Genomic DNA, 12,796 nt, shown 5'->3' on the forward strand with positions numbered 1-12,796 from the left:
GGCTTGAATACCTTGGAAATTTGATGAAAGACATAAAATGTGCAGGTTCAGTAAGCTCAGTGAACACCAAACAGGAGTCTGAAGAAAACTTCACTTTGTCATGGAATAGGCAAACTGCTTTAAACCAAAAATAAGAGAAAATCTTGAAAATGCCAGATAAAAACAACACATTACATACAAAAGAACAACAATTTCCATCGCTGTGGGTTTTTCATCAGAAACTATGGTGGTTTCAGAAGACAGCAGAAGGGCACTGTTAGTGTTGAAAGAAAAATATTTCAACCTAGACTACTATAGCCAGCAAAAATATCCCTCAAATGAAGGTGAAATAAAGATCTTTTTTTAACTCTAAGAATGTATTGCCAGCAGAACTGTACTGCCAAAAAAATATATATTAATGCAAGTTTTTCAGCCTGAAGTGAAATGAAATCAGATGGCAGCTAAGATCTTTAGGAAGGGATGAAGAACATCAGAAATGGTATTTAGATCTCAATAAATGTTAAGAAAATCAAGGTCAGGATCAGTTTAAAATGCCATCAGGTAGCTCAAGAAGCAGTCACTATAATATGAATAAAGAAGAAAAATACTAATAGCTTTGAAAGATAAGACTGACAGACAACTGCCAGCATCTGTGAGGCATTTCTAATGGAGCCAGACTGGGGGAAGAGCAAATAATTACTGTGAACTTCCCATGCTTTACCTTGGGAAATGGGGTATATCATCACATCTCAAAAACAGCCAAAGGAATTTCATATCTCTGTCACTACTTGTACCTTGATTCACATACTTAAGCTCTATATCAACCAGAAAAATAGGCACGGCACCTTGATTTTACAAATAGCTATACAAGTCCTCATTTAACATAATGGGTAGTTCCTTGGAGACTGACTTTAAGCAAAACAGTGTATAACAAAACTAATTTTACCATAGGCTAATAGATATAAAGAAGCATTAAATTTCTACAGCATATTTCTGGTCACAAAAACAGCACCAAACTTCCAAAATAAAGACCCAAAACATTTCTAATGTTAAATATTGAAGTAAATCTGAGCTACATATATATTTAAGAAAGGTTATGAAAACAAGTAAGACAATTATTTTTCAACCCACCTATTCCATTTGAGGGTTACAGGTGGCTGGAGCCTATCTCTGAAGCTCACGGAGCAAGGCGGGACCCAGCTCTGGACAGGACTACATTCAGTCACAGGGCGCCCTCACACACATACACATAAACACACACACACATTCACTCATACTGGGACAATTTGGACACACCAGTTAACATGCACATCTTTGGGATGTGGGAGGAAACTGGAATACCCAGAGAAAACCCATGCAAACATGGTAAGAGCCTGCAGAACCCACACACAGTGGCCCCAACCAGGAATCAATTTTTTTTCTTCTCATCAATGTTGCAGTGGAACAATGTTGAGCAAAATGACATTATTCTAGGACCTGATGTATGGTAAAATGGGAACATAGTTCAAAAGACACAGGAAATATTTAAATCTGAAAGAGGAATCAGAATATTTTTACTTAAGTACTTAATCTAAATCTTAGACTACAAACAAGTATGCAAGAAAAGCCTGTATATTTATAGATAAAAGTAGAACGCACCTTGAGCCCCCATTTTTTCAGCTTGGTAAGAAATCATATTTTCTCCTTTACTGGAATCTGTTTTCTTAGGATAGAAGCAGAATACAGGAGATTTCTCTGATATCTCCAAAGCAGATGAAAAGCCTCTGACCTTCCATTTCCTGTGGCCACTCTTTTTCAATGCTCAGAGTTGTTCTTTTACATCCAGAGATGCTCACTCCCTGCCACATTTGGGGTGCGTGTATCTTTGTTGATGTGGAAATTTTGGTGCCTATGATCAGGTCTCCCTAGTTGCCCCTTACAAACGTTTCTTCTGGGTTCTGTTTCCTTAGGCACCTCAACTGAGTAACATATGGTTCCCAGCTCACTGTCAAAGGTGACAGACTCTATCCCCTCCCCAATTTGAGGATATCTTTCCAATCTTCCTTGCCCTTTTTCTTCCTCTAAAACAGCCTGCTTTCTCCCTTCCTGGCTTTTATCAAATGAGCTGAGGTGTTTATGAAACTGTAAGGTAGATAGCCTTGATTTTCTGTTTTTAGTTCTATAAAAAAATGCCTGAGATTAAGAATTACTAAGGATGAAAAGTCCTGTATGCTTGCATAGGAGCAGTAAAAAGGGGGAAATACAAAAAGACTACACAAATCAATCTTAACCTGACATACTTCATAATCATACTTTATAATTTTTAAAGTAGTGTATGCTGTACATTAAAACAGTGGAACACTATAGAGCAATGAGAATGGATGATCTAAAACCACATGCAGTAGTATAAGTAAATCTCACAAACATGATGCTGAATGAAAGAAGCAAGACACAAAATAATGCATACTACATGGTTACACTTATAGAAGGTACCCAAACACCAACACTATTCTGTTCTGTCAGGACAGTGGGAACTAGTGCCTGAAAAGGAGCACAGCAGACCTTCCACGGTGCTTTTCTGTTTCTTAATCTGGGTGTTAATCCCATGGGTGTAAAAATTCCTCAAGCTGTGCACTTAAGCATTGAACAGTTTTCTCTATGTATCTTATGTGTCAATAAAAAAGTTAAAAGTTAAAAAACACTGTTTTAAAGGGGCAATTTTCTTTAACTGCTTTGAAAAAAGTTAACAGATCTAAAGAAAACTCACCTGTTTTTCATCATAGATTTTTGTTTGTTTTGTTTGTTTATTTTTTATTTTATTTTATATTTTTCTATCACCATTTATCCCCCTATACCCTCTTCTACCTTCACCCATTCCACCCGAACCCCCCTCCTCAATTACCACATTGTTGTCCATGTCCATGAGTTTGTTCTTTGTGTCTGTGCGTGTGTGTGCACTAAATCCCTCCACACCCCTCAACACCCTCAGCATAGATTTTTATTTTTTTGCTTAATGAATTCAATATTAGACATAAACAAACTTCAAAAATCTGCTGTTTAGGAAAGGAGAGTAAATCAAAAGGTTTTAAGAAATTGTGGAAGATGCAAATTGCATGGTCGCTGGTAAAAGATGCAGTATAATACCAGATGGCCAGTCCTGGGAGATGGCCATGGAGGAAACCGCTAAGCACCAAACTTAGAGACAAATGACAAATATTTGATAGGAGTATTTTTCTGTAACTAGAAAATAATTAGGGTTTTCTCAGTTCTTTAAGACATTTAGAAATAAGATTTTAAAAGCTAGTGAATAACAAGATCATACAGAAATAAACTTTAAATTGTTTTTAACTTTAGGAATTAAAATTAGCAATGACCTCAGAAAAAAATTGTTAATCAATACTAATTTAGTTGTAAATGAGCTGATGTTACTCAGAAGATTACAGTAATTAAGATTAAGTTTTCTGTGCACACACGAGGAGAGTTGAGCTGCACCTTTGCCTTGAGTGTGGAGTCAGGACTGGAGCTGCCACTGCAACACCAAGGATTGTCTCACTAGCCCTGACCCTCTGCCACAAGGGGCAGCACCATCTGCTCCTTCTTGACCATTAGTCCACCTCCATCTCCTGCCCTTCCTTCACCTGTCCCCACCCCGCATTGTGAATCCAGGCAGTGGTGGCACTGCAGCATTCTGAATGGCAGCAACAATAGCAGCTGGGTGCTGACTGCTGGGACCGGGTGGACATGGAAGCCCCATGGCCCCCTTGGCAGTGAAGGCCCACTGTAAACACCTCTGGTGGGGCCTTCCACGTCAACACCAAACCCTTCATGCCCAACGTCCACCCCACTGAGTTTGTGCCAGTGCCATCCTTCCAGCAGGCAGGCCCAGGAGCCACCACTCCAAGCTGGTGCCTCTACCAACAACCATGGAGCAGGCAGCCACAGAAGGCCCCTTAGCACCTGTGGAACCGTCTCAGGAAGAACAGTCATTATGTGAAGGTTCAAATTCAGCTGTTTGCATGGAACTTTCAGAACCTGCTTTGAAAAATGGAGAGACAGGAATGTCCCCAGAAGAACCATGGGAACACAAAGAAATAAGTGAAGCAGAGCCAGGAGGTGGTTCCTTGGGAGATGGAAGACCCCCAGAAGAAAATGCCCAAGAAATGATGGAGAAAGAGGAAATACCAAAACCTAAGTCTGTCGTTGCACCACCAGCTGCTTCTAAAAAAGAACATGTAGATGTAGTATTCACTGGGCACATAGATGCTGGCAAGTCAACCTTGGAGGCCAAGTAATGTATTTAACTGGAATGGTTGATGAAAGGACACTTGAAAAATATGAAAGAGAAGCTAAAGAAAAAAACAGAGAAACTTGGTACTTGTTGTGAGCCTTACACACAACTCAGGGAGAATGAGACAAGGGTAAAACCGTAGACGTGGGTCATGCCTATTTTGAAACAGATAAAAAGCATTTCACAATTCTAGATGCCCCAGGCCACAAGAGTTTTTCCCCAAATATGATTGGTGGTTGCTTCTCAAGCTGATTTGGCTGTACTGGTAATCTCTGCTGGGAAAGGAGAATTTGAAACTGGATTTGAAAAAGGACAGACAAGAAAACATGAAATGTTGGCAAAAACAGCAGGTGTAAAACATTTTATTGTGCTTATTAATAAGATGGGTGATCCAGCAGTGAATTGGAGCAATGAGAGATATGAAACCATAAAAAAGAACCAGTCAGAAATGAAGGATACACTATGAAATGAAGAATAAGTTACAGGGAATCAACAGTAGAGTAGATGAAACAGAGGATCAAATCAGCAAGTTAGAAGAGAAGGAAGAGAAAAACACCCAATCAGAACAACACAAAGAACAAAGAATCCCCCCAAAATGAGGATAGTTATGGAGCCTCTGAGTCAACGTCAAGTGTACCAACATCCTCATCATAGGGGTAACAGAAGGAGAAGAAAGAGAGCAAGGAATTGGAAACCTATTTGGAAAAATAATGATGGAAAACTTCCCTAACCTGATGAAGAAAATAGACTTACAAGTCCAGGAAGCACAGAGAGTCCCAAACAAGATGAACCCAAAGAGACACACATTATAATTAAAATGCCAAAAATTAGAGAGAATCTTAAAAGCAGCAAGAAAAAAGCAACTAGTTACCTGCAAGGGAGCTCCCATAAGACTGTCAACTGATTTTTCAACAAAAACATTTCAAGCCAGAAGGTTATTGGCATGAAATATTCGAAGTGATGAAAAGCAAGGACCTACAACCAAGATTACTTTACCCAGCAAAGCTGTTATTTAGAATTGAAGGACAGATAAAGAGCTTCCCAGACAAGAAAAAGCTAAAGAAGTTCATCACCACTAAACCAGTATTACAAGAAATGTTAAAGGGTGAAGAAGAAGAGGGGGAAGAAGAGGTAGAGGAGGAGCTCAAAAATATGAATAATAAAATGGCAATAATTACATATCTATCAACAATTCTCTTAAATGCGAATGGGTCAAATGCTCCAATCAGAAGCTATACGGTAGCTGAATGGATTAAAAAAACAAGACCCTGTGATATACCCGGTCACTTCAGATCAAAAGATACACACAGACTGACTGTAAAGGAATGTAGAAAGATATTTCATGAAAATGGAAATTAAAAAAAAAAAAAAAACCCAAGTAGTAATACTAATACCAGACAAAATACATACAAGAGACAAAGAAGGACCAGCAATTTCACTTTGGGGTATTTATCTGAAGAAACCCAAAATACTAAATCTAAAAAGCATATACATTTATATGTTCATTGCAGCATTATTTACAGTAGCCAAAATATGGAAGCAACCTAAGTGTTCATCAATAGATAAATAGATAAAGAAGAGATGCAGATATACAGTGGAATATGACTTAGCCATAAAAAAGAATGAAATCTGCAGCAACATAGATAGACCTAGAAGGTATTATCTGAAGGAAATAAGTTAAACAAAAGAAAAAATGCCATATGATTTCACTTATATGTGAATCTAAAACACAAAATAAATTAACAAGCAGAACAGAAACAGACTCATTGATACAGAGAGTATTTTGACGGTTGCCAAAGGGGAGAGGCTTAGGAGGATGGTTGAAAAAGGTGAAGGGATTAAGAGGTACAAATTGGTAGTTACAGAATAGTCATGTAAGTATAGCATAGGGAATATAGTCAGTAATTTTATACTAACTATGGTGTCAGATGGGTACTAGATTTACTAAGGCGATCACTTCATAAGTTATATAAATATCTAATCACTGGGCTATAGACCTGAAACTAATATAATATTGTACATCGACTGTAATTGAAAAATAAAAAATATTTAAAGAAAAAAAATAAATAGAAGAATAAGTTTTGATGTACAAATTTACTAAATTACAATTCTGCTATATGTATGAAGGAATAAATGTTTCTTTTCCTGACGACAAACTGGTTTCTTGGCCGTTAGTATGCCAAATTTCTCTTTAATCTCTTTAATCTCAAGTTAAGCATACTTTCTCTTTGTATGGCACTTACAGCTACAAAAACCCTCTGAAATAATTAGCCCCATTTTACAGATGTGGAAACTGAAGCTTAGACATGTTAAGTGATTTGACCGTCATCATATAGTTTGCATATATCCTTGAAATCAGGTGTTTGGATTCTAAATCAAGTACTCTTTCCACTGTAGAAGTACCACTTGTAGAAGAGTCGTAAAGTAAGAAAATGGGTCTCTCTTGGATCCAAGAGGTTTTAATAAAACTGGATTTGACTGTATAGTTTTTCCTAATAGGGAGTTTCACTTCAGGGTTCTCCAGGACACAGTTATGTGAAGGTGGCAGTCTTGTGCAGCTATGTCAGCAAAAACAGGCTGTTAATAGTTCATTGACTTAAATATGTCAGCATAAGTACTTTATGTGGTTTAATTTTTCTCTCCCATTTTATTTGCAGTTCCCCAGAACTGAAGGACAAATGGCTCTCTCTCCTTCAGAGGTATTTTTTCAGTATACATATTTTTAATCTTTAATGTAGTTAAATGAATTAAATTCATCTCTGCAAAGATCCCAAACTGTTCCCCTTCTCCTTAATAGAAATTGTTCATTTGTCCTCAAAATAAAGCTGTTATTTAGACTGTACACTAGCTACTCCATACTATAAATAATGTTTTCTCATTACATGTGTTTACTTTCTAGGGAGGAAAACATTGAGATCTGGTTACATTATTTTAGACAAAAATTAGTAATGTTTTCCATCTCTTTTCCTGTCTCTATTTGGAGCTAATAGTTTCCTCAGAGCATGTATTAAGTTTTCATATATGGGGGGGGTTCCTGCTGAAAGATCAATCATTATTTCCATCTTTGAGCATACAGATGAAAATGGTCAGTTTAGGCTCATCTCTTATTCCCATAGCTCTTCCCTGCATTCTTTCCCCCCGCCTCCCCCCCAAGCAGTGGGAAAACCAAGGTTGACACCCCACTGGAGAGCCAAGTGAGAAGGGGAAGGCCACTGCTCCGGTTGGGTCTAGTAAAGCATTATGTGTGTTTATGTAAGCAAGGTGCTGGGCCTGTCCAGAGCAGGTAGGGAAGCTTGGAGGATAAAACACGCAGAGGTGCCTAAGCCCAGCTGCGCTTCTCAAACCCCCTACTCGAAATGGGTCTCCCGTTCGTTTTTGCTCCCATGCCTAATGTCCTGAGGATTTTTTCTCTTCCAACCCATAATGTAATCTCACTTTGCTGAGTCTTTCCACCTGTCTTTTTAAAAATAGCATATAAGTATACTGAAAATATTAGCCAAATAGATTGATTTGAAAATAAGCCATTTAGCAAAATCCATCTGACTCAGTGTTGTTTTGGGTTGTTGTTGATTTGATTAGATACATCACTCTAGAGAAAGAGAAGGACTATCCGAAGAGCATTCCCCTCAAAATCTTCGCCAAGGACATTGGGAATTGTGCCTATGTAAGTGTTTCTAAGCCAGAAAATTAAATTCCAAGTCCCTGCATAAGGCAGAACACCATTGATAAAAAAAGGAGGCAGGCAGGCAGACAGAGAGACTGTGTGTGTGCTGTGCAAGGCAGGCATTTAGAAATACCACTGTGGCAAAATGCACTTTCCTGGGTACATATATGTCTTTGTATTTGTGAAAAGTAAACCCTGGAGAAAATGAAGCTAGAGAAATTCATATTAACTATGGTATTTAACACTTACACTTGGAAGGAATATTCTTGTCAGATGTCTTTCTTCCCTCTGGCATTAATGTTCTTCTGGATCCTTTAGATGGCAGCTGCAGAGGCTCTATTAAGCCATTTCCACAAGGACACATTTCCTATTAGTATTAAGAAAATTTTTCCAACTCATCACTTCTTAAGTAGAGAGTGGTTTTGGAAAGTTCTTCATTCTTTGAGTTTTTAGGGGGATTGACTCCCTCAGGTTAATAAATGGATGAGCTGGGAGAGGTGACATTTTTAATGATCAGCATGGTTCTGTCACACAGTTTTTATCATGTTGGTCAAATAAAAATTAAGTCTACTTAATTCTAGTTATTATGTGTAATTTGATGACTAAAATATAGTACAACTGTCGAGACATAATCAGTGATGAACAAAATGGAAACTGGTGAATATTTTTATTTTTACTATAAATTGTCATTCTTCACAGCAGCTCTAGATCACACAGAATAGTTTTGTGTGTGGAAAAATATGTAATACAAACAGTTGTGTTGAGGCCAAAATCAAAAGTTAAGCAAATGTTCTGACATGAGTGCCAGATGTTACTGCTTGAGGGAAACAGTCAGATTTTGATATATAAAGACTACGGATATCTCCTGTAGCAAAGTGGCAAAATCAAACAAACAAACAAAAAAACAACCACCACTCTTTTTCTGCTGGCTTTGATTCAGTTGTTGTGGCAATTGGTTACATTCAGCATTTTCATGGAAAAATCTCCTGAACTTTTTTTTAACACTTTCAGTGTATTTGGAAAGTGTGTGCTGGAGAAAGGACTGGTGTCCCACTCTCATTTGGAAGAGAAGACATGTGATGTGGTTGGCACCCTGGTTAAATCAGCGACAATATGACACGCTCTCCTTTGCTGTCCGGAGTTGCTCCATGGCAGGGGCCTTCTTTCAGGGAGCCCTGCTTCCAGAAAGAGTGATTCCCCCAAATAGAAATCTGTGCATGGGAAGCATTCTCTGTCCTTGGCCTTTAGTTATATAGCCTGTCAGTGAATTCTACTAATATGGGGGGAAAAAGCCACATTTTCAGTTTTGTCTGTTTGTTTACTAGCCAAAAAGCTCTATCTAAAGAAATTCAATTTGTTTTGTCTACCAGAGAGGCATGCACGGAAAAATACGCATTCTATAATTACTATTATGGACATATGTGCCTAATATTAAGAAAAATTCTCTTAGAAACCAGGTACCTTGGGAGTGATTATTAGTATTATAGGGTAGATTACTCAGTTCACGAGAGAGCATTTTTAAATTAAATGGAGGGATTTGCACACTTTTTTTAAAGACACAGAAGCCTTTCGTGGAATTATATCTCAAGTTAAAGCCCAATATATAAAACATCTTCGCCACTCTGGTCAAAGACAAACACCGGGCTGGGTGCTCTGAGCCTTCCCTGTTGGATTCTGAAACACATTTGCATAATCTTGGAGCTACAAGGAGCACAATCTGAAATCAATAAACAACCAACCTTAAGAGGCATTTTGACTTGTCAAGTGGTTCATTGAGGAAGAAATACTATAATGGAGGGATAAGTAATGAATTATCAATGGATTTCACTTAGCTTTATTTTTATATCACTTTCGGTTATGTATCATTTTGTTTTCATTTATGCTGCTTATTTGTGCCATTTAAGCCCTATCCAGGGACACAGCCTTAACTCCTGATGTATCTGATCATTATAATATGAAAAATATATGTGCATAGTAAATATTTCTTTTTTGATAGCTTAGCATTGTCTTAAACAATGTCTTGGAATTCAGTGAATGCTATAGCTAGCTCAGAATCTTGCTACCCCTTTCTGATTGTTGCAAACTGTCTTTCTGTTTTTAAGTAGTAGTTTCTCAGTGTATATTAGCACAGAGCTAATATACACTTCACCCCATTCAAAGCAGAGTTGGTAACAGAATTGAGCTTCCTAAAATGTCAGTCCTCTGTGCTAGACCCATTGGTTTTAAGGCCTCTACAGATTTCAGCAACCAGAATCTCAGTAGCCACGGTGCCTAACATTAGCAAATGCTCAATAAATAGTGGTTTTTAAAAATTCTAAACTTTAAATATCTTTAATATCTAGTTATTATTCTGGTTTTACCTAAACTGACTTTTTACCGTGCAAAGAAATAAAAACCCTCACTGTGCAAACAGTATTCAGGGAGAAATAGAGAGTGATCCAGTTCTCTCCCTCTTTTATTACACGTTGCATTATGGAAATGAAGCAGAGGGGCAGCCTCACTCATTTCCTTTTGGTTGGGAGGGTGGTCCATGGACTTTCTCTGAAATACACTTGCTCTATTTCTTTCTTGCTTATACTCTTAGATTTGTGAGCCACATATTCTTAATTTCAAGAAAAATAGATGTTTTAATAAAAGACATAATATATAATGGCATGCAAGTAAATTATAATCAAGGGTTTATATTCTAATTAAATTACATGCTTTAATCTGTCAACACTTGAAATCAAGATTTGCCTTTAGATAATCATTTGACAATAATTATTTGTTCACCCATTTTAAAATCCTTTACTTATGGCTGTATTCCTTATTTCTTTTTTTCTACAGTCTAAAACTATAACAATAACGAATTCAGATACGGCGAATGAAGTTATCAACATGTCTCTCCCAATGCTAGGGATAACTGTAAGTCACTCTGCTGGACAGTGTTCATTCACAAACTTTAATACCTTAGATACACATAAATACGACCCCTTCCATCATAAGACAGCTGATTGCTAGAGATACCAAAGTCCCCAAAATATTTCGTCCCCAAAAATGTCGAAAATAAGGACAGCAAAGCCTTAATATTAGCTTAATATTAGGTGCCATTCTTCTACTTTCATTTTAAAGCCTGTGCAAACTGAAAAGTACAAGATTAGACTCTAATTTTAGAGTGTTGATAAGATAATATGTATTGTATTGCATATGCTATTTGCACACACAGTTGGGCTTTTTTGGAATAAGTTTCTTAATAGGAGAATTCCAGCCTCGCCCCTCTTTCCCTCTTGTCACTCTCTGACTGTCTTCCCGAATCTTCGCCCGGTTCTTTGCCCTTACCTAGTCATTCTTGTTACTCTCAAGGCTCAGTAGGCCTTAGGGTGAAGAATTCTGAAGGATTTGCTGTGTAGTGGAATTTTTACGTAAAGAACACATAGCTAGAACCCGTGTCCACTGGCTGCACATCCAGAGGATGAGATGGCTGGTACCTCTCATGAACTGGTAAATTCACAAACAAGCTTGGAATTGGGTGGTGGAGTTAAAGAGCTTTAGTGTGCACACCCCACTTCCCCCTGCTTTGCATTTAGCTTCTTTCTGTTTTATGGGGCAAAGACAGGTTTTCAAAATATTATTAATGGTGAAGATTGGGATATTTGAGGGTGAGGCAGGGGAAGGAGAACGGGAAAGTTCTCGTCATCTCCCTGCCGATATGTAAGCATCATACAGTGGGTGCTTGTATTAAAGGGAGTGACTTGCAGACGGATGGAAACTAAAGGAAGCGCTTGCCCAACACCATTTCTTGAGAGAGATTCTCTGTGAAAACACCTACGAAGCAACACATGACATATGGTTAACATGTGCCATAGTCTGATTCACTATGTTTAGATTTGCTTTTACACAATGTAGCAGTAAGCCTCAGGGCAACCAAAACTTAGGATAAGAAATCTGATTTCTTTTAATGAAGTTTAACACTATATTTAAGATGTAATTAAGTGTATTTGTTTCATTTGTACACTGTATTTTGTGTTTACCACTCCAGTTGAAGTCTCTGTCCATCACCATTTATCCCCCTGTTCCCCCCTCCGTCTCCCCCTCCCCACTGAGTTTGTATGCAAGGGGTAAAGGAGGCACCTCGGCACTGATTTCTAAGCTTATAAATTTATGTCTTGGAAGAGAGTCAGTAGTTTTTAAAGGGAAAGAAAGGAGATTAAGACATAACTCATTTTCTTATTTATGCTTTTCCTTTGGATAAAGTGATCCATCTCCTCAGACCAAAAATGTTTCTATTCAGTAGAATAATTTTTACAGCTCTAAGAGATTATTACAGACACTACCAAAAAGAGAAAGGATTTTTTATTAGATTTTTCTTCCTATTTGCAATAAAATTTCTGGGCTAGGGGGTGAGGAAGGAAATGACCAATAGACCAGGGGGGAAGGAGGGAAATTTTTTTTATTGATTTTGGAGACAGGAACGGGGGAGAGACAAAGAGAAACATCGATGTGAGAGAAAAACATCGATCAGTTGCCCCCCCTTACATGCCTGACCAGGGGTCGAACCCACAACCTAGGTGTGTGCCCTGACCGAGAATCAAACCCACAGCCTTTTGGTGCACAGGACGGTGCTCCAACCAACTGAGCCACCCGGCCAGGGCAGGGCCGTGATTTTTCATCAGGAGATAAAGGCAGGAATATTAATATTCCAATCTTTTTGGCTTCATTTAAAACATTTTTGCTTTTTCCTCTCCTAGAAACAGCAGTTTGTATCATTGAGTGTTATTTCTTTGAGGTTGGGTTGTAAGTCTGCTAATGAACAGTTCCATTGTTTTCCCTCTCTGGGCCTATTCCCTAGACAGAATTCTTGTCCTTTCTGTCACCAGGACTGAACTTGCGTGCCCCAAACAAATCCA

General features: G+C 38.1%; 1 protein-coding gene across 1 annotated transcript in view; it reads left to right on the top strand.

Moving 5' to 3' along the window:
* The window catches only part of ARHGAP20 (Rho GTPase activating protein 20), a 97,489-nt gene that overhangs the window by 60,635 nt on the left and 24,058 nt on the right, over positions 1-12,796 (top strand). The window contains exons 5-7 of the mRNA XM_087821554.1: positions 6,904-6,945; positions 7,826-7,910; positions 10,737-10,814. Coding sequence (XP_087677680.1) covers positions 6,904-6,945; positions 7,826-7,910; positions 10,737-10,814 — 205 coding nt within the window. The remainder of the gene's footprint in view (positions 1-6,903; positions 6,946-7,825; positions 7,911-10,736; positions 10,815-12,796) is intronic.

Source organism: Miniopterus natalensis, chromosome 11, assembly GCF_054644295.1.
Source record: "Miniopterus natalensis isolate mMinNat1 chromosome 11, mMinNat1.hap1, whole genome shotgun sequence".
NCBI lineage: Eukaryota > Metazoa > Chordata > Mammalia > Chiroptera > Miniopteridae > Miniopterus > Miniopterus natalensis.